At 43.9% G+C, this 23162-nt stretch overlaps 1 protein-coding gene across 1 annotated transcript in view; it reads left to right on the forward strand.

The window, feature by feature from the left end:
• The window catches only part of LOC311237432 (TBC1 domain family member 10A-like), a 69147-nt gene extending 47035 nt beyond the window's left edge, over positions 1 to 22112 (forward strand). The window contains exons 7-9 of the mRNA XM_084325313.1: positions 13330 to 13519; positions 15276 to 15430; positions 15997 to 22112. Of these exons, the coding sequence (XP_084181439.1) occupies positions 13330 to 13519; positions 15276 to 15430; positions 15997 to 16401 (750 nt within the window). The 3' untranslated portion in view covers positions 16402 to 22112. The remainder of the gene's footprint in view (positions 1 to 13329; positions 13520 to 15275; positions 15431 to 15996) is intronic.
• The last annotated feature ends 1050 nt before the right edge of the window (positions 22113 to 23162 follow it).

Genomic DNA, 23162 nt, shown 5'->3' on the forward strand with positions numbered 1-23162 from the left:
CTAAAGGACTATGGGGTATGCTAATTGAGACGGATACATTAGCTGCAGATGCTAATGCTCAAGCACGGGCTGAGTTTGATAAACGGAGAGAGAAGGCATTCTCTATGTTAGTGCTGAATGTAAGTACACCCCAGTTGTACCTGATAACAAGCTGCCAGACTCCCAAAGAGGCGTGGACCACGCTGAAAGGCCATTTTGAGAGAGATACTTTGGCAAATAAACTGTTTCTGAAGAAAAAGTATTTTCGATGTGAAATGAAGGAAGGAGATGGTTTAACTGAACATTTAAAACGGATGAAGGAGCTGACTGACCAGCTATCAGCAATAGGAGCTGTAATTGAAGAGGAAGACCAAATTGTAACACTTTTGGGTAGTTTGCCACCATGTTATGCTACAATTGTCACTGCACTAGAAACAAAGATTGACAGTCTGACACTGCAGTTTGTTCAGCAATCATTAACAAATGAAGAGCAAAAGCAAGTGAATGCTAATGTTAACTCAAGTAGTGCTACATCAGATGGTGCATCAGCCATGTCTTCACGTTTTCGAGGAAATGTGCAGAATAACTCCAGTGGTGGTCAGTCAATGGGAGTAGAAAGAGCAAGCACATGGAGGTGCTACGGGTGCGGAAAAGAAGGACATATTAAACGTGACTGTCCAAGCTTGAAATACAAAACTAAGAAGAAAACCCACAAGGCCAAAAACATGATGTATTACGATGATGAAGATTCATCTGAAAGTGCCTTTGTCGCCAGAGAGGCAACCCCGACTGACAGACCACAACATGCTGAGTGGTTAATTGATTCTGGAGCATCAAAGCACATGACATGTGATAAAAAGGTTCTTCAAGAATACCAGCAATTCTCAAAAGCACAGTCTGTGAGACTCGGTGACGGCAGGGTGGTTGAAGCCCTAGGACTTGGACATGTCAACATGAAAATGACTTTTAAATCAAGTGATGTAAAAAAAGTCACAATGTATGACGTGCTGTATGTTCCAAAGCTATCTGGGAATCTATTCTCAGTGGGAGCTGCTACCAAGAAAGGAAATACAGTGCAGTTCAGGAAGTCTCGCTGCTACATACGTGGGAAAGATAGAACTCTTCATGGAATGGGAACACAAAGAGCTGATGGGCTCTATCAGCTGGATGTTGAAGGAAGTTCATCTGTCTGTCATAGTGCATCAGTAGCAGCCAGCCTGTGGCACCAGCGCCTTGGTCACACCACCAAGCTGAAGGAACTAAAGTATCTGGTGAATGGAGTGGACTTCTCTGCAGAGAAAGAGGTTCTCTTCTGTGAAGGATGTGTGGAAGGCAAGCTGGCTAAAAAGCCATACAAGTCGATTGGAGAAATCCGTTCCAAACGCAAGATGCAGCTGATTCACAGTGATGTCTGTGGTCCCATGCAGACTGAATCTGTAAGTGGAGCAAAATATTTTGTGACTTTCATTGATGATTACTCTAGATGCTGCAAGGTATACTTTCTGAAACAGAAGAATGAGGTGTTACACAAATTCAAGGAATTTGAGAAAACATTCTCAAATGAGTGTGGGCAGAGTGTCATGAGGCTGAGAACAGACAATGGTGGTGAGTACACATCAAAGGAGTTTCAAGAATATTTGAAAGCTCAAGGCATCCACCATGAAATGACTGTACCTCACTCACCACAGCAAAATGGTGTTGCAGAAAGAAAAAATAGGACATTAGTTGAAGCAGCTAGAAGCATGCTGTCACATGCTAAGTTGCCGAAGATGCACTGGGCAGAGGCTGTAGCCACCGCAGCTTACATACAGAACAGGCTGCCCACATCTGTCCTGAAGCAAGAGACTCCCTATGAGAGATGGTATGGAAAGAAACCTGACATGAGTCACATGAAGGTGTTTGGCTGTGTTGCTTATGCACATATCCCAGATTCAGAGAGAAGGAAACTGGACAAAAAGGCTGTGAAGCTTCGTTTTGTGGGATATGCAAACAATGCCAAGGGTTATCGCCTGTATGATGAAGAGAAAAGGAGAATTCTAATCTGTCGAGATGTCATCTTTGATGAATCAAACTTCAACTGTAAACAGGAGGTAAAGGGCGAGATGACGATTAAAACAGGTGAGAGTGAAACACGTGAAGTGAAGAACGAAATAATCATTAAAACAGAGTGTGAAACACAAGATGATGAGGTCGATAGCACTGTCAGAACAAGCGGCAGAATCAGAAATGCTCCAAGGAGATATGGATATGATGACTTTGCTGATACAGTGACTGTTGATCATCATGCCAATATGTGTCGTGTGACAGAGCCAATCACACTGAAAGAAGCAATGGTGAGTCCTAATGCAAAGGAATGGCAGGAGGCGGCTGATTTGGAATATGAGTCGCTGCTGGAAAATGAGACATGGGACTTAGTGGATTTACCAAGAGAAAGGAAGACAGTAGGATCAAGATGGGTGTTCAAAGTCAAGCATCACAGTGATGGACGAGTGGAGAGATACAAATGCAGACTTGTCGCCAAGGGCTACTCACAGTTGTATGGTGCTGACTATGATGAAACGTTTTCACCTGTGGTACGATTCAGCTCTATTCGTACATTACTGTCCTTTGCTATTCAAAACAATCTACAGGTGCACCAGATGGACGTCGTAACTGCATTCCTTAATGGACACCTGGAAGAGGAAATCTACATGGAGCAACCAGAGGGCTACATCAAACCAGGGGAGGAACACCTGGTATGCAAACTGAATAAATCGATCTATGGACTGAAGCAGTCTCCCCGCTGCTGGAGCAAGGCTTTCACACAGTTCATGATGGAAATTGGATTCAAACAGAGCACATCAGACCCCTGTGTGTTTGTGAGATCAAGACAACAGCTTGAAATACTCGCAGTTTATGTTGATGATCTCATTCTGATAACGGAGTCGACTGAGAGCATGAACGAGCTGAAAATGGCTCTCAAGGAGCGCTACAAGATGAAAGACATGGGTGAGCTCTCCTATATCCTGGGCGTCTCAGTGATCCGAAATAAGAACAGTGTATTTCTTCATCAAAAGCAGTACATTGAAACCATTCTTCAGAAATATGGAATGGATGATGCAAATCCTGTAGCAACTCCTGCTGATGGCAATGTCAAATTGAGGAAAAGTGATGGTGTCAGTAAGCCAGTGCACCAACATACCTATCAGTCAATGGTAGGAAGTCTGCTGTATGCTGCAATGGCCACACGACCAGACATAGCTCAGGCAGTGAGTGCTGTGTCAAAGTTCAATGCAAATCCAGATGCTTCACATCTGACTGCTGTGAAGAGGATACTTCGATACTTGAAAGGGACAGTGAACCTTGCTCTCAAGTATGAGCAGTCAGACTCTGGAGCTTTGATTGGATTCTCAGATGCTGACTGGGCTGGTGATCAGGATGACCGCCGCTCAACAACAGGCAACATCTTTCTACTGTGTGGAGGAGCTGTGAGCTGGCTTAGCAAGAAACAGGCAACAGTTGCACTTTCAACAGCAGAAGCTGAGTACATCGCACTCAGTCAAGCTGCTCAAGAAGGTGTCTGGCTGAGACGACTACTGAGCGATCTCGGAGTGGAGGCTACGTCCACAGTGATCCTGGAAGACAACCAAGGAGCCATCGCAATCGCGAAGAATCCCGTGAACCACTCCAGGACAAAACACATAGACATTCGCTACCACTACATCCGTGAATGTGTGCAGAATGGGCAAATAGAACTGCAATATTGTCCAACAAATGACATGAAAGCAGACATCTTTACCAAGCCACTGACTAAACAGAAGTTTGAGTACCTTAGGGGAGAGATTGGACTTTTTCCTATTTAAATAGAGTGGTTATTTGTGCTTGACAGGTGAACGCCGAACGCTGCCTGGTCAAAGCAAGTCTGAAAAATGTGAAAAAGAGTTCCAGTAAAAGCATTGTAAAAAGAGAAAGTATTTTTTGTTGTTGTTGTTTAAAGATATTTTTTTCTTGATGTTTCTTTTTTATGAATGAGAGCATGGCTCTGTAATATTATTTAAAGGCACTTAATGCCATTGTAAAATTGAGTGGGAGTGTTGTAATATTATTTAAAGGGACTTGAATGCCATTGTAAAAGTAAGTGGGAGTGTTGTAATACAGTACTTTTACCTTACCACTAGATGGCACTATCAGTCAATACCACCCTCTGCTTGTAGACAGATATTTAGTACTTCCTGTCATGCTGTATGTTGTGTCTCAGTATGGTGTATGGTGCAACAAGGAATAAAGCTCTGGAAATATACAACAGGAAGTTAGTGGGGTATGAGTCCTGGTCATCGGGGGGGAAATAGCATGAACCTCTGCACGTTACGCTCTCCCAGTGAAATTCCTCACGGTCAGTTGAAAAGAAGCGGCTGGCGAGAATGTATTGGAGGAGGCATGTGGTCCCAGACCGACAGTAGGGCAGCACAATGACCAGGAGGGAATTGGCATAATGATTCACCACTTCACCAATATTTAACCTGAATCCTATCGTTCTGCTGTGGAGGTCATGTGATAACCTGCACATAATCCTATTACATATCTGTAGATACTATATCTATAACGTACATATCCCTACCCACTTACTAGTTATGCTGCTGGCCAGTATGACTACTAACCATACTGTCTTTAGTTTATACCTGTATCACTGTACTTATATTACAACTCTGTACATACATTTGATTAGCACTACACTCGGTAGTACTAATTTATATATCTATACCCAGTGAAACGGAGGGCTAGGGCCTCCACGGGTTGCGTTTGATAGAGCTGGCGGACACTATGGCGTGGTAACTCCGATTAAAGAATCACACAGAGGCGTGCTGCAGTTATTGGTTGTATTTGGGAACAGAAAGGTGTGTGTGGTTGTCTACAAGGGAATACAATACAGTATACATTAGTAAACGCAAAGGAATACAATACAGTATACATTAGTAAACACAGTAGTGGCGCACATAAACATAATGTCATAAACATGTGGTCTATAGCTGCAATAATATTCATTAGCAATACAGTGCAACCAGGGGAGGAAATTAGGCCACTTTACTCGCCAAATGCGAGTATTTTTTACGTTTGGCGAGTGATTCATGAAGACCACTCGCCAGTCTGGCGAGTATACAAAAAAAAAAAACATTCTGCAATCACTGCACTGGCAAACGGTGCGCGTCTTCTGAGTGCTCGCTTTAGTTGACAGTGCCACGAGAGCACTGCACAAGACCACCCGCGGACATATAATGTTTAATAAAAGTTTGCGCAGTACTGGCCAACCCGCGGACATATAATGATAAAAGTCCTGCGTTACTAGGCTAGCCATCAGGAGCACTCTCAAACGGATAACGTTAAACACAGCAGAAGATGGAAAACAGACAGACTGACCAACGGGGAACTGCATCCAACCCTAGTACAACCCTCGAGTATAAGTTACTAAGGACACATTTAAATCACAGAGGTGTAATGTTAGTCTACTGGAAATGTATACAGTGGTTAGCTTCTAGTTTTAGCGATAGCTGCTTGCTAGCTAACGTTAGCCCCGTGTGCTCAAAGCAGCCAGCTAGGTGTATCTGTTATGACTATAATGTTTCCAAAAAAGCACCGGACTACGACGTAAGGTTAGACATTTTATTTCATGCTCAAAAGCCCCTGGCTTGCACATCGCAGTCACGAAAGGGGCTAGCTAAGCTCAACCAGTGCACTGTGTACAACAGCACACCAACCCAACTGACGTTATCACAACACTTGACGGTACTGTCGTAAGACCACCGTGCTGTCTTAAAGGCACAGTGTGCCTACCCAGATGCATACACAACATTGACGAGGCTTGACAACCGAGGTTCAAAGTTAACTTGATTGATTGAAAACTTTATTAACAGATTGCAGAATGGGTACAATACAGTACGGCATTTTCAATTCATCATAACATATGACATACAGATAGACTACTGCTACATCTATATATTTCACATCTATCTATACACTTCACAACATACTTCGGTTTTTTTCTTTCACTGCCCAACCCAGTCCAACCCAGCATCTTTCACTGCCCAGTTCAGCCCAACCCAGTCCAGAATAGATACCTCTTTCATGTTAATATGTTTTATGCTAATATTGTGAAGAGTAGAGATTAATGTTTTATGCTAATACATATTTTAAAGAGTAGAGACACGGTGTGATTATTTTACTATGATTGAAAATCTATTTAGACGAAGACATACAAAGAAGTAATTATCACAATTAGCGATTTTTTTTGTCTGGTAAAAAATCAGTTTGGCTGGTAAAAAAAATCAGATACTCGCCAGTTGGCTGGTAAGCCAAAAAGTTAGTTTCCTCCCCTGAGTGCAACTAGTAACCAAGACATTCACTTAACCGGAGTTATTATATATAACCTACATAGCCTATGCAGGGGGATTACTCATGCAGTGCATGTAAACAATATATATATAGGCGGACTGTAAACCAGGTGTAAAGATACATTCTATTCACTAGAGGTAGTGAGTGAGTTATATAGCCTAGGCTAGCTCACGTGCGGCTAAGCTAACCACGCAGCATATCACTAGCAGGCAGCATAGGCTGGCTAACCTGCGGCTAAGCTAACGGCGCAGCCTCTCAAGAACAGAGAGAAACAGCGTCGACAGGAATAGATCAATGTGAACATACTGTAAGGGTAGAGTAAGCTGAAGGAATGAATTAGGCAGGACTAAACATAGGTACCGTACTCACGTGTCATTTACGCACACGTTCCTCAAAGGGACAGATCTTAATACTGCCGCAGTTTGATGCAATGGTGCCATCAAACAGCAGCACAGAGAACAGCTTGCGCACACGTTCGAAAGGAGAAACTCTTAAAGGGCCAGTAACGTTATCAGAAAACTAGAGTGCAACACTAGCTGGGCACATCACGCTGAATGATTACACTGGCATAAATCAATTACCCTTTCCTGTCAACAACAACATATTAAAGAGCTATTACAGAACAAAGTAGTCTTATTAGCAGGGCTTTCCTACACAGCCGCACCCAAAAGTCTACTTAGACCTTTTGAACTAAACAGGAAAGTCTCAGGGGTCCTCTGTATCCGGGAGACTCTGGAGCTGCACCGACCGGGACACAGGGCGCAGGTATGTTCTGTCCTTCACCTGGACAGCTGCGGTGCGGATGCGCCCATCAGTTCCAGGGTACGTCTGAGTGACCTTCCCAACAGGCCAGAGTGCCCGAGGAAGCTGTGGGTCAACGATGAGGGCCACCTGGCCGAGTGACAGTTTCTTGCTGTCCTTCCTCCACTTCTGCCTCTCCGGCGCCCTATCTTGGTGTGAAATGGCCCAAAAACAGTCTACTCTGGTGGAATAGAATGGGGGCTTGTAGAGACGTAGGCGACAGGGCGGAAGGGCGGCCATTTTAGGCATGTCAGGCTTTGCTCGCCGCAGATGACGTTCTCGGCAGGTGTGCTGATGCTTGCGGATTGCTCCTCTTCCACGTAGGACCCAGAATCGGGATCGAAGATCAGCGAATACCCTCTCAGGCCCGGGGTGGAGAAGAGTTTGATCATAATCTTGGACGATTGGGTGAATGTCATCCATCTCCAAGTTCTCGGCCCTGTGCAGCCTACCGCCTACTCTGAGGAGACATGTAGCCTTGTCATACTCAGGAGATAGAGAGCCCAAACGACTGTCTGGGGGAAGAGGTCGGTCAGACTTGAGGGCCTTGATCTCCTCTGGGAATGAGTCCAGCTGGGCTCGTTTAAGGAGGACCTTCTCAGTGTTGAGGAAGTCGGCTGCTTCATAAGGCTGATCGGTGGTCTGGGCATCAGCCGCACCGTGAAGGGACCTGACTGTTGCTTGGACGAGATCTTTCCGTGAAGAGAGGTCTTCAACGGCAGGGAGCGGAGGACTGGGAGAAGTCCTAGGTTGAGTTAGTCGAGTACTGGGTTGAGTACTGGGTTGAGTACTAGGTTGAGTACTAGGCTGGGTGCTAGGTTGAGTACTAGGTTGAGTACTAGGCTGAGTACTAGGTTGAGTGCTAGGTTGAGTACTAGGCTGAGTACTAGGTTGAGTACTAGGCTGGGTGCTAGGTTGAGTACTAGGCTGGGTACTAGGTTGAGTACTAGGTTGAGTACTAGGTTGAGTACTAGGTTGAGTACTAGGCTGAGTACTAGGCTGAGTGCTGGGTTGAGTGCTGGGTTGAGTACTATGTTGAGTACTAGGTTGAGTACTAGGTTGAGTACTAGGTTGAGTACTAGGTTGAGTACTAGGTTGAGTACTAGGTTGAGTACTAGGTTGAGTACTAGGTTGAGTACTAGGTTGAGTACTAGGCTGAGTACTAGGTTGAGTGCTAGGTTGGGTGCTAGGTTGAGTACTAGGCTGAGTACTAGGCTGAGTACTAGGTTGGGTACTAGGTTGAGTACTAGGTTGAGTACTAGGTTGAGTACTAGGCTGAGTACTAGGCTGAGTACTAGGCTGAGTACTAGGCTGAGTACTAGGTTGAGTACTAGGTTGGGTGCTAGGTTGAGTACTAGGCTGAGTACTAGGTTGGGTACTAGGTTGAGTACTAGGTTGAGTACTAGGTTGAGTACTAGGCTGAGTACTAGGTTGAGTACTAGGCTGAGTACTAGGTTGAGTACTAGGCTGAGTACTAGGTTGAGTACTAGGTTGGGTACTGAGTTGAGTACTAGGTTGGGTACTGAGTTGAGTACTAGGTTGGGTACTGAGTTGAGTACTGAGTTGAGTACTGGGTTGAGTACTAGGTTGGGTACTGAGTTGAGTACTAGGTTGGGTACTGAGTTGAGTACTAGGTTGGGTACTGAGTTGGGTACTGAGTTGAGTACTAGGTTGGGTACTGAGTTGAGTACTGGGTTGGGTACTGAGTTGAGTACTGGGTTGGGTACTGAGTTGAGTACTAGGTTGGGTACTGAGTTGAGTACTAGGTTGGGTACTGAGTTGAGTACTAGGTTGGGTACTGAGTTGAGTACTGGGTTGAGTACTGAGTTGAGTACTGGGTTGAGTACTAGGGATGGTCGCACCATAGGTAGGACTCTGGGTACTGTGTGTAGCTACAGGAGCCCCGTGTGAGATTGTAGGTTGCTCAATTGAACCAGGCATGTTGGGAGCTGGGTACCATGACACAGGGGGAGCAGCAGAGCGAGGCGTCGCCTGTGCTGGATGGTGTATCACTGGAGTGATGGCGGCTGGATTAGCCGGCGGGGGATGCATATTCTGTGGTATGGTAGGAAGGGCTAGAGGCACAGGTGCCACTACGTGGTGCTGTTGTCCAGGTGGTGGATAGGTCGGCTCAGATGCTGCTGCACGTACAAGAGCCCTCATCTCTGACTCTTGAAGAAGTGAGGTGACCAGTTTGGCTACTTGAAGTTCCTTCTTCTTAAGCCGCCTCTGCCTGTCCAGGCGTTTAGCGATAGCTTCCTGTGCATCTTGTGCTTCCTGCTGTAGGCGTTGTAAGCGTTGACGCTCCAGGTTGGCGTCGTAGTCTTCTTTTACCTGGCGCTGTAGCTCCTCAAGCTCCAGGGAGTGGATGTGCTCCTGGAGGATAGCTTCCTGGACTGGTGAGAGAGCATGTTGTCGGTGTACACTCCCAGATGAACGATGGGAGCCAACACCTGACCTTATGGTGGGTCTAGGAATTGACAGATGTGAGGACCTACTACCTTCATACGGAGCCCTTGCTTCACTCGCCGGGTATGAACGATGGGAGCCGACACCTGACCTTATGGTGGGTCTAGGAATTGACTGATCCGAGTACTGACTGATCCGAGTACTGACTGATCCGAGTACTGACTGATCCGAGTACTGACTGATCCAAGTACTGACTGATCCGAGTACTGACTGATCTGAGTACTGAGTTGAGGTTCATATCCCACTTCGAGGTCACGTAGGTGGCTTGGTAGGTGGCGCTCTCTCTGCGGGTGAACGGTGGTCTCTGTGGTGTCCTGGTCTGCCATAGCGTCTTGAAGGAGCTCTCTCCGGCTCGAAGGACCATGAAACGGAGGGCTAGGGCCTCCACGGGTTGCGTTTGATAGAGCTGGCGGACACTATGGCGTTGTAACTCCGATTAAAGAATCACACAGAGGCGTGCTGCAGTTATTGGTTGTATTTGGGAACAGAAAGGTGTGTGTGGTTGTCTACAAGGGAATACAATACAGTATACAAGGGAATACAATACAGTATACATTAGTAAACACAAAGGAATACAATACAGTATACATTAGTAAACACAGTAGTGGCGCACATAAACATAATGTCATAAACATGTGGTCTATAGCTGCAATAATATTCATTAGCAATACAGTGCAACTAGTAACCAAGACATTCACTTAACCGGAGTTATTATATATAACCTACATAGCCTATGCAGGGGGATTACTCATGCAGTGCATGTAAACAATATATATAGGCGGACTGTAAACCAGGTGTAAAGATACATTCTATTCACTAGAGGTAGTGAGTGAGTTATATAGCCTAGGCTAGCTCACGTGCGGCTAAGCTAACCACGCAGCATATCACTAGCAGGCAGCATAGGCTGGCTAACCTGCGGCTAAGCTAACGGCGCAGCCTCTCAAGAACAGAGAGAAACAGCATCGACAGGAATAGATCAATGTGAACATACTGTAAGGGTAGAGTAAGCTGAAGGAATGAATTAGGCAGGACTAAACATAGGTACAGTACTCACGTGTCATTTACGCACACGTTCCTCAAAGGGACAGATCTTAATACTGCCGCAGCCGCACCATCAAACAGCAGCACAGAGAACAGCTTGCGCACACGTTCGAAAGGAGAAACTCTTAAAGGGCCAGTAACGTTATCAGAAAACTAGAGTGCAACACTAGCTGGGCACATCACGCTGAATGATTACACTGGCATAAATCAATTACCCTTTCCTGTCAACAACAACATATTAAAGAGCTATTACAGAACAAAGTAGTCTTATTAGCAGGGCTTTCCTACACCCTGTTTAATCACCTGTACATTGTATATTACTATTGCACTTTACTGTTACATTTTCACTCTGGTTGGATGCCAAACCTTTTTTTGCTGTACTGTACTTGTGCTCTATAACGACAATACATTGAATCTAATATAATCTAATCTAATAATCAGACATAACATTTGCCAACGTGTTCTGTGTCTCGAGAGCTCCGCTGCACGGCCTCCCCACCCTGAAACTCCACCAGACGGATCACCCAGAGGACAGCAGACCTCTATTGGACTGCAGAAGCTATTTCCTCAACTGTAGTAGAAGCCCAACTCAAGGAAAGTTGAGGAAATAGCATCAGCAGCTAGATGTCTGCTGTCCTCCAGGTGACGTCAACCAGCAGGGTTTCTCAGGGGAGCGATGCAGCCTGGCTGTCGAGACACAACATGTAGGAACCTTTTATTATGTATGATTATCACATGTCATCTTCACTGCAGAACCACAGGATCCAGGTTCAACTTTGGTGAAATGCCACTTTAAATGAATGCTTGTACACACATGCCCACAATAACACGGTTGGACTATAAGGTTATACCATGCGTGTCTGGGGTGAACTTGCTGTCTGGGGTGAAGGAGGACGTTGTGGGGTTCAAAGGTCAAGGCCAGAGAGTAGAATGTTCTGTAAAGTCAGATTATACATTCAGTGTGTTAATCATTGTGTGTTTCACATGGCTTCGCCTGCTTACCGTCACAACTCTTTATTTTACTATGTTTCTCCAACCCGTTGTCTGGAAGAAGTTGGTGAACAAATCTGCTATATGAAAGAAGGAATTTCACCTAAAATCTATGTACCGGTATATTTCTTGTTATTTTACACTAACTTACTGAGTTTAAACTGACTTTATACCAACTGACTGACCGAATGAATTTACACTTTCTAATTTTAGCAAAAACATTTTTCAATCTCTACCATGCAGTTATGAAATACATGCAGACCATTGACAGTTGAGATAGATTTTCACTTTAAGCTGTGCAGTATGTGGTGTGCATTCAGTCTGATAATATCTGTAACTGGTTTATATGGCTGGTGTAGTGTTTCCAAGCGTGTGTGTTCCTCTACCATAATTGTTTAATGAAATGGCGCTTTTCCACTGCATGGTACCTACTCTACTCTACTCGGTATTTTCGGTTTTCCATTACCAAAGTACCTGGTACCAGGTACTTTTTCGGTACTTTTTGGGTACTATTTTAGTCCCTGCTCTGTCGTGGTTCCAAGCGCGAGCCAATCGGGTAGAACTGGTACTAGAAAAGTCACGTGAAACACTGCAGACCACTGATTGGTCAGAAGAGAGACGCGTCACTCGTTGGAGAGTGAACGAAAACAGAAAGCCGCCATCTTTAATGTCTCGCATAGGATTTCATTATGGTTGCAGCAGGCACAAGTTCAATAAACAAACGATAGTCACTGTGTATTCTGCCTCATTTATTGATTAAACAAAACCGACATCAACACAATTTGCCACCGAGCGGAGAGTTTAGTCTCGCAAAAAGATCGCTGACTTGTTAAGGTTAAGGTTATGTTAATGTTGTGCTAGCGTTTTAGCATGGCTATCGTACATAGCGTGATCAATATAACTCGCTATTGATTGTTTGTATGAGTAACGTTAATGCTAGTAGAATAGACACAACGTGAGGTAATCACCATCCATTTTAAACCGGTTATTACCTAATGCTAACGTTAGCAAATAGACGCGACTGGTAACGTTACAGCTTGTTAGCCTAATGCTAACGTTAACGTTAGCATAGACAGCCTAGCTAACGTTAACGCTTGTAGAATAGACACAATGAGAGGTAACGTTAGCGTTAGCAGAATAGACACAACGAGAGTCTCGTTAATGTTGTTATTGATTGATTGATTGAAAACTGTGTTTTACTCTGGCTTGCGCCTACTAGTTCACGGACATAGCTATGCTGGAGCTCTCACAGAGCTATGGAGCTCTCAGCTGTACACCAGCAGCCCCGCCTCCCCACACGGAGACAAACTGAGTACTTTATTTTAGTACCTGCAGTGGAAAAGGAACAAAGTACCAGGTACCTAAAGCGAGTAGAGTAGAGTAGGTACCATGCAGTGGAAAAGCGCCATTAATGAGCATGAGAGGGTGACTTTTATGAGGACTAGTAATAAAATCCCAATCAAATTAAACGGGTAAAGAGAAAAAAAAATTCTCTCTCTCCATTCCTCCCTCTTATTCTCTATCTCTGTTTCAATCTGTCCTTCCAACCCTGCCTTCTTCCCTCTCTATCTCTGTTTTTCTGTCTCTGTCTCCCTCTCTCTTTTATATCAACCCTTCTTTCTCCTAACTTCACTCTCTCCCTCTCACTTACCTTTCTCTGTTCTGTCCCATGCTGCGCTGTAGGAGGCGATCCAGTTGGACGGGGAGATCCTGTACGCTCTGCTGCGCAGGGTGTCTCCTGTAGCCCACGCTCACCTGAAGAAACACAAGTTGGAGCCCATCCTCTACATGACTGAGTGGTTCATGTGCGCTTTCTCCAGAACACTGCCCTGGGCCTCAGTGCTGAGAGTCTGGGACATGTTCTTCTGTGAGGGTGAGGACGACCTGTCTGTCCAGCGCTAACTCCTGCCTGTCCAGCGCTAACTCCTGTCTGTCTACCGCTAACTAACTCCTGTCTGTCCAGTGCTAACTAACTCCTGTCTGTCCACCGCTAACTAACTCCTGTCTGTCCAGTGCTAACTAACTCCTGTCTGTCCAGTGCTAACTAACTCCTGTCTGTCCAGCGCTAACTAACTCCTGTCTGTCCACCGCTAACTAACTTCTGTCTGTCCAGCGCTAACTAACTCCTGTCTGTCCAGTGCTAACTAACTCCTGTCTGTCCAGCGCTAACTAACTCCTGTCTGTCCACCGCTAACTAACTCCTGTCTGTCCAGTGCTAACTAACTTCTGTCTGTCCAGCGCTAACTAACTTTCAAAAACACTCTCAAAAAACACCTACGGGAGACTGCAATTCGAAACTGACCCCCTCCAATGTACAGTAAATTACCAAGTATGGTCTTGTCAATATTCCAATGTACAGTTTTGCTTGTACAGTGTCCCCCAGCCACCCCTCCTACCCAACCTCCCCCCCCCCCACTCCTACCCAACCTCCCCACCCCCCCACCCACCCAACCACCTCCAATGTACAGTACCCCCCACCTACCCAACCTCCTCCAATGTACAGTTTCTACGTCAAATATATATACTTTTTCTCTGGACTCTTTTCGTATCACAAACAGTACTGTATTTGCAAATCGGGTATGTCATAAATGCATAGATGTAGCAGTACTGTCTATCTGTATGTCATATATGTCATATATGTTACAATGAATTGAAAATGGGGGACCCTGATGTAAACAAGACGAAAGTCTTTCTCTGGTCTGCATCCCCTTAACAATTGTGTGTATTGAGCTGTACTGTACTGTACCCATTCTGCAATCTGTTAATAAAGTTTTCAATCAATCAATCAATCTGTCCAACTCCTGTCTGTCCAGCGCTAACTAACTCCTGTCTGTCCAGCGCTAACTAAATACTGTCTGTCCAGCACTAACTACTGTCTGTCCAGCACTAACTCCAGTATGTGTTTTCGAAAAGGAATCTTTTAGCACATATTGATAAATAGATGAGAACTATGTGCAGACAAAAGTGGTAAAATGGAGGGAAACCTTTATTTATACTTGTGAGGCACTGAGGTTTCCCTCATTTACAGTGACGATAAGAAGGAATGTGGACAAACAAAGGAATCAACAGGTACAGCATGATGGACAGTGGTTAGAAATCATGGGATTTCAGTCTCCGATTCAGCCTCGGCAGTGAAAAGCTGGTATCAGTGCAGCTACCAGAGAAGTGAGTTAAATGGGTTGTTTTCACTTCAACAACTCTGTTGTAGGGTAAATCTGTTCCAAACCTACTTCCAAGTAGAACAACTAACAATATATAAAGTTCATATTTTAAAATGATAACATCAATCTGTTGTCGTGTGTACAATTAGTTCTTGACATATACGACCATTTCCACTGCATGTTGTTTCAGTTTGTCAACTTGATATGACGTTAGCACAGCGCTGTACATCGCTAGCTAGCCAAAATGGCCAACGCTCGTTAGCTCGCAAGCTAGTTAGCTAATATTTGCTTCTCTTATCAAGACGGTTCATATGTGTTCCTAAATACCGTCGGAACTGATTGTACACACAACGACAGATTGACATTACAATTTTAAAATCTAATTAAACAGAGTTCTGCAGACAGGCTTTGTGACGTGACATAAGGTCAAAGGTCGGTGTTCCTCCATCTGATGGATTCTGTTTTCAGGAGTGAAGATTGTGTTCCGGGTGGGTCTGGTGCTGCTGAAATGCATGCTGGGATCTCAGGAGAAGCTGAAGCGCTGCCAGGGGCTGTATGAAACCATGGAGCGGCTCAGAGCAATAGAACCTCGCTACGTGCAGGAAGGATTCCTAGTAGGAGAGGTAGGACCACACATTATCTCTCTCTCTCTTTCACACACGCACATTCTCTCTCTCTCTCTCTCTCTCTCTCTCTCTCTCTCTCTCTCTCTCTCTCTCTCTTGTACGCACATCTCCCACAGATTTCATATGCTTGGCCTTTGCCATGTCTGTACAGTTGAATGAATGATTGGCTGCATTTCTACAGTGTGATTCTGGTACCAGCACTAATGCACTTCCCAATAGAGTGAATGCAGATATGTGTCAGTATGATTGGCCCCAATGGGAATTTAACCCCTAACCCTGGCAGTGTTGGTGCCGTGCTCAGAGCCCATTGAGCTACCCAGAGGAGACGCAAACAAGTACTTTCACCTCCACAGAGAAATTAAGCTGGAATGTGTTGAAGCTTGGCAACAGTAGCTCAGATGTGTGTGTGTCTCTCTCTCGGTGTACCCTATCTCTTTCTTTCTCCCCTCGTCTCTTTCTTACCTCTCTTTCTCCCCCTCTTTCTCCCCCACTACAACTATCTCTCCCTGTCTACCCCCCTCTCTTTCTCTATCCCTCTCCCTCATTCTCTCTCTCTCTATCAGATCATTGAGCTTCCGGTGTCTGAGAGAGACATAGAGAAGGAGCACCTGGCTCAGCTGAAACGTTGGAAGGAGATGCGAGGCGAACTGCACTGCAAGTCTCCTCCCAGGATGCACGGCGCCAAGGCCATCATGGCCGCTGAGCCCCCCAGTCGACAGGACCTGCGGCAGAGACCTACCATCGTAGTGGAGTCGCCCCTGGCAAGCAAGAGTCACGGCCAGGCCAGAGAGGAGAGCAAGGACCTGAAAAACACCAAAAAGGAAGAAAAGGAGAGAGTGACACCTCCCCTGCCAGAAGCAGCCAATCCCTACCTTTCTCCTACTGACCCTTCCTCCCAGCTCAAAGACACACCCCTCAAAGGTTCCATTGAGAGCTTGAGCAGCACAGAGCATGACACCTACCTGTAGCTGTCTGATCAGTTTACACTTCAGTCATTCCCTCTAGTGTGGACTAAGATGGAGTGGTTGTAGAAGAGGTGGTATAACATACTGCTGAGGAGGGTTTTATAGAGGAGGTGGTATAACATACTGCTGAGGAGTGTTTATAGAGGAGGTGGTATACTGCTGAGGAGTGTTTATAGAGGAGGTGGTATACTGCTGAGGAGGGTTTATAGAGGAGGTGGTATACTGTTGAGGAGGGATTATAGAGGAGGTGGTATATGGTTTAGGATTTCTTTATAGAGGAAGTGGTATACCGCTTAGGAGTGATTATATAGGAGGTGGTACAGTATACTTCTTAGGAGTGTTTATAAAAGAGGTATAACATACTGCTTTTACAGGTATCTTCTCTATGGCCTGGCTGTAAACATCAACCAGATTTATTTGACTGTACAATCTAAAATCTCACAGTTGTCCCTGATTTTAAACAGTTGCACATATTAATGTAGTGACAGTCGGGTATTAGGGGTTGAACATGGCTGTTTTTAATTGGCTGGTTTCATGTCCTAGTTTGAACAAGCACAACAGAAATGAACGCAGTTGCTTTTGGAGGTTTTGATGTTGCATAGTAAAAGGATTGTATCTTATCTGAACCTGTGTAGAGGCTACAGCCAGATATCCTTCCTGGACATTAAGAGGTGGGATCATCACACTTGTAAGTGTTGGGCAGAGAGGCCAGTTCACACACCAATCCATCCAGGCAATACTAACTATTCACCAGTTAGACTTGCACTACCCACATGCCATAAAGCCCAATGATTGTCTCTTATCTCCTCATATTTCTCTTGTTGGATAAATACTCCTGTTCCTCCACTACATGCAGTCCTCACAGCTCCACTGTTATTACCAACACCTGAGACAACCACAACCATCCATGTAGAACACACTCCATGATGATGGTGCTCTGTCTGGGAGTGGAGTCCTACATTAATGTAGCAGTACATTGGCACCATGGCTGTTGTTAGGCTGTTGTTTAGTACATGTAGAAGAGGTTTTGGCTACAGGGATGATGTAGTATTTATCTTCATATAACGGGACATGTAGGAGAATACACTTCCTTACTGACAGCGGTTAGTCTGTTGATATTTATAAAGATGTCTTTACTTCATTGTCAATGTACACAAGGCAGTTCTTTGCTCCCACTTACACATGCTGTGACCTGGGCTGGGAGAGGACAGTGATAGAAACACTAGTCATGGGATAAATTCAGGAGCACTTTAGCTTTGACTTTGTCTTCCTAATTGACTCCATGCGAGTCTCTACACAACCAGCACAGATGTATCCTCAACCAAGGTTGATCCGTTTTGCACGTCTAACTGAGTGTATGTAGAGTGAACAGAGGGGGTTTAACACACCTGTTTTGCACGTCTAATGGGTGTGTAGAGCTGAACACGGGGTTTAACACACCTGTTTTGCACTTTTAACCAAGTGTGTGTGTCTAGAGCTGAACACTGGGTTGGGGGTTATCTGTAGACCAGAGGCTCCTCTGTGGAGTTTACATTCACCCTAACACCTTATCCGGACTAGGACCTTAACTGTTGTATTAGCAGGTATCTGGAATACTGTATGTATTGTAGACACATTCATTTTTACTAATTAAGGATGGGGTGTTTAAAAAAAAATATATATATATATATAATTGACACACCACTCCTGTTCATTTCTAATGTTAATTTCGCTCTTTCACCATTATTTCCTGCTTGTTACTGATGACATCACCCCTCCTTCTGCTCTATAGACACTGTACTACAAACACTCTCATTGTTGGCCCTTTCCATGTCGACTCATATCCGGTCCAATCAAAATATAAACAGAAATGTCCGTTTAATGATGCATGGCACGTAGATTACCTCCCTCTTATTTGTTAAGAGGTTGTATGAAACAACCTTATCATGCCAAAAGTTTTTCAATGTTTGCATTTTTTAAGGAAATCTTCCTGAATTGTTTGAATTGAATGTGAATGTGAGCCCTGAACCTGGTGTGCTGCGGCCACGGCTTTGTGCTCACTGCTGTTGGCCACTGGGGGCGCTCTGAGAGCTGCAATCGGCTACCTGTCACCAGCAGGTCAGCCCTGGAGTCGGCCGAAGCCAAAACTGACACTATTCTTGTGACGTGTTATGCCATACAAACGACACAGTGCCACACCTCATTGGCCACGGTTGTCATTTAATGATAATCATCAGCTATTTGAATGCAATCACCTCTTGTTTGTGACCACAATGTCTGCAGTGGAGTTACTGCAATGAATGTACTTCAGACCGGCACTTTGGCTTTTTTTGCACCCGCGCCTACTTTTGGTGGAAAACACAGACGCCATTCCTATTTATCACTATTGTATTTGGCCTGTATGACAATGATCTACAGAATGCGTACATTGTTTGAAACATTTGTTTTGTTAGTGCATCAAGTTATGTGTTACTTTCCAGCACTGGCCGCCAAATTGCACGTTCACGTTAAAAAATTACACCTGATCCATTTCCAGGCTCCTTCAGTCTTCCCCTGTTTTCCTCTTCAATCTTCCCCTGTTTTCCTCTTCAGTCTTCCCCTGTTTTACTCTTCAGTATTCCCCTGTTTTCCACTTCAGTCTTCCTCAGTCTTCCTCTTCAGTCTTCTACTTTCCACTCCAGTCTTCCCCTTCAGTCTTCCCCTTCAGTCTTCCCCTTCAGTCTTCCTCAGTCTTCCCCTTCAGTCTTCCACTTTCCCCTTCAGTCTTCCACTTCAGTCTTCCACTTCAGTCTTCCCCTTCAGTCTTCCCCAGTCTTCCCCTTCAGTCTTCCCCTTCAGTCTTCCTCAGTCTTCCCCTTCAGTCTTCCTCAGTCTTCCCCTTCAGTCTTCCACTTTCCACTCCAGTCTTCCCCTTCAGTCTTCCCCTTCATCTTCCACTTCTGTCTTCCCCTTCAGTCTTCCTCAGTCTTCCCCTTCAGTCTTCCACTTTCCACTCCAGTCTTCCCCCTCATCTTCCACTTCAGTCTTCCCCCTCAGTCTTCCTCAGTCTTCCCCTTCATCTTCCACTTCTGTCTTCCCCTTCAGTCTTCCCCTTCGTCTTCCCCCTCAGTCTTCCCCCTCAGTCTTCCCCTTCATCTTCCACTTCTGTCTTCCACTTCAGTCTTCCTCTTCAGTCTTCCCCCTCAGTTTTCCCCCTCAGTCTTCCCCCTCAGTCTTCCCCTTCAGTCTTCCCCTTCAGTCTTCCCCTGTGGTATTTCCCCTTCAGCTGCAGAATATTACCCAACCGTGGCATTTAATCACTCTCTGAGTGACTTAAAACCAAGAGGTCATCACTCTTTCTGGGACTTGAGTCTTCAGCATGATTCACATCTTTCACATCGGTTTGTTTTGTCCTAAAGTTGTAGTTTGTGAGCAAAGCCGCCTAAACCCTGTTTACTCCCCAAGTTGTTTCCCCCCAAAAAGAGGCATGGTGATCACAAATCAGAGCAGATGATGTAATGCCGGTCTGAGGTATTCTATATTTGACTCTCAAATGAAGGAGAGGGAGTGCGCACGGAAACTCCCGTCACCAAACCAAAGATTATCTGGTTCTATTGTTTTGTTAGTTTTAAATATGTTTCAAATGTTTGTTGGATTCTATTTGGGAGATGACTGATTGTGTGTCTATTTTATGTAGCTGATTCACTGTCTGTGAAATAATTTCAAAATGGTCATGATACTACAGTGCATTGCTATTCAGTCAATAATTTCTTCACAGACTGGATATGAGAAGAAAGAATATATTGTAAAAGATTTGCAAGTTTTGTAAATCCAGTCTCTGAATAGATAGTATATTGAACCGTTATGTTATGAATGAAACTTGGGAGAGCGGCACCAGCAGGAACACTAAGACTTTACAGAGATATGAAGTATTTAGTTTATTTAGTATTGGACTGAAAAGTGAAGTAGCAGTTTGATTTGATATGCAATCAATGTCTAGCCTAATTGCATGTCCTCATCAGATAATATGCTTTTACATCATTTAATCAGCAAACCATATGAGAAGCAACACAACATTTTCTTCTATTCAATTTTCTTACCATCAGGAAGTAATTTAGTTGATGTTCACATAATATTCTTCTTGATGGTCATGCCAACACGTCAAAAATCATTCTAACTTCGAAAAATCAATTATCACAAATCTAGGAAAACCTTTTTTCCATCACTATTTTGATGGTTAGGTTAATAAACAAACTTTCTAGGTGAAGATAAGTGACAATCGTATCGCACATTGTGAAGAGAAGTTTGTTGGCATTTCTTTTGTTTGTAAGAAAAGCACTTTTGACTTTAGCCAATTCCTTTGAAGTAACCGATGCTGCAACAATGATGCTTGTATATTTGCATTTAGTACAATTGATATGTTTTTCATGTATTTAGCAGACGTTCGCTGTGTGTATATAGTGTATACTGGGATATCAGTCACACTGTTAAACTGCTACTGTTGGATGAAAACTATCGTCAAGTCATTTTCAGTAATATGATTTCTCATTGTCCAACTGACGATAATGTAGTGTTTTGGGAACAGCTGAATGTAAAGTTATTGTTGTAGTTTTGGTTATAATATTCACTCGATAGCGGACCAAGTAAACTTTAAAATTCAAGTAAGTAAAAGTTGTTACTGTGGACACATTAGTACGCAGGTTTGGGAATTAAGAATATAAATTATTTTGCCAATTTCAAATCTTAAAGTAAACACAGATATAGAAAGTTTGGAGAAAAGTCTGGAAATTCAACACCCCTCTATTAATTGTATTTCCCTGTAGTCAAAAGTATAAAACGTTGACTCAATAAATCTGCAAAGTCAGAAGATATCGTTTGATATCTGCTAAAATTTGTCATTTAAAAAAAATAAACCAGTCAGCTTAGTTTAGAATCCAGTCAGTGCAGTAGCTTCCCATGTAGCCAGTAGATGGCACTGTTGTGCTTTGACGCAGGACTTTAATTGAGCTCTTTAGAGTTGAATAAATTTCTAAAGTAAACTTTGAATTCTATTTTATTTGTTAGTGAGAGATCATTCATCCTCAGCTGTTTGTTCATAGGTTGGTGAGAAACCCTCATGCAAAATGTTTTTAACGCGAGTTGAAAAATGTATTGCCTCAGGTCCATTTGTGTATATGTGTTCATTCGATCGATTTGGTCTGAAAGCTTCTACTGCATACAATCTACCAAACAAGCCAAAACATATTTTCAAACATCTTCAACTCCACCCACAACGCTAAGCTTCTTCTCAGCTATTGTTGGCAGTGCAATTCATTGATGACACGGGATGCTATGTTCTTTTATGTTGGGAACGTATGTAAACCAAAAGAAAAACAACTTGGAAAATACATTTTTGGAAAATAAGTTGAGAACAATGCTGACTTTGGGACTTCACTCGTCCAGATACTGTATGTTGAATTTGTCAAATCGTATTTGCAAATAATCCTTAGTTTGTTTGAACCTGTTTGGAATACCAGATGGGTGGGTTTACCACAGAATGTTTAGGATATTTGAAAGTATACTTTGTTGTGATTTATGACTCAACCCATCTGTAACACCAAGAATGTTAAAACGAACACGATTCTCTCCAGCTACTGTTTGAGCCAGCGCTGGGTAGACAGCGGTTTGTTAATCAAACCAGACGGTGCTGCTTGTATCTAAATACTGTTTTTCTATCAAATCACATTTACAGGAATAAAAGTTTGATACTCTTGCACATTGAAGATTTGTCCTCATTCCTCCTTTATTCCTGTGTCCGGCACTTGTGTGCAAACGGTTACCTAATTTTCAACCTTGTTCACATTAGGTTTAGGTCACAGAACACACGAACAGATTTTTGTTGTTTGACACTATTTTGTTTAGAGTTCTATAACGGTGAAGAGAGTGACACCTCAGAATAGTCATTATACAGTATATTCTCTCATTTGGCTAACATCAAGTGAGGGATCCACAAGGAGCCACGGGGGCCCTGGACCTCACACTGAACCAAGTGCCAAGCTGTACATGTTTGATTGATTGAAAACTTTAATTAACATATTGCAGAATGGGTACAGTACAGTACGGCTCAATACACATAATAGTTAAGGGGATGCAGACCAGAGAAAGACTTCCGTCTTGTTTACATCAGGGTCCCCCATTTTCAATTCATCATAACATTTATGACATACGTCATACAGATATAAAAATCTAATCTAATCATGACATTTATGACATACAGATATACAGTACTGTTACATTTGTGACATACAAGATATGCAAATATACAGTACTGTTAAACAGAGATCCTAACCGTAAATGTATACATACGGGGGGAGGGAACTGTACATTAGGAGGGGGTGGGAGGGGGTTTCGGACATTTACGGGGCCCAGTTTCAAATGGCAGCCTCCCGTAGGTGCTCTTTGAGAGCGGTTTTGAAGGTGGGTAGGGATTCACATTTTTTTTACGGCTGTGGGTAGGGCGTTCCACATTGATGTTTTTTTTTTTATTTTACCTTTATTTTACCAGGTAGTCACTTGAGATCAAAGATCTCTTTTTCGAGCAAGACCTGGCCAAAATGGCAGCAAAAACAAAAAACAAACATACAAAATTACATAAAAGGCAAAGTGGGGCAAGGGGATACATTTGAGCTGCAGCAAATCAGATTGAATGGGATTGGGGGAGATTGGAGGGTAGGGTAAAAAGGTAGAAAGAGGATGGAAGGTGAGGCCCTGCAGGAGGTTGCTGGGGAGAGAAGGTCAGGTTAAAAACATAAAATATAACAGCACAT

Source organism: Notolepis coatsorum, assembly GCF_963971535.1.
Source record: "Notolepis coatsorum genome assembly, chromosome: 11".
In the NCBI taxonomy this organism is placed as follows: domain Eukaryota; kingdom Metazoa; phylum Chordata; class Actinopteri; order Aulopiformes; family Paralepididae; genus Notolepis; species Notolepis coatsorum.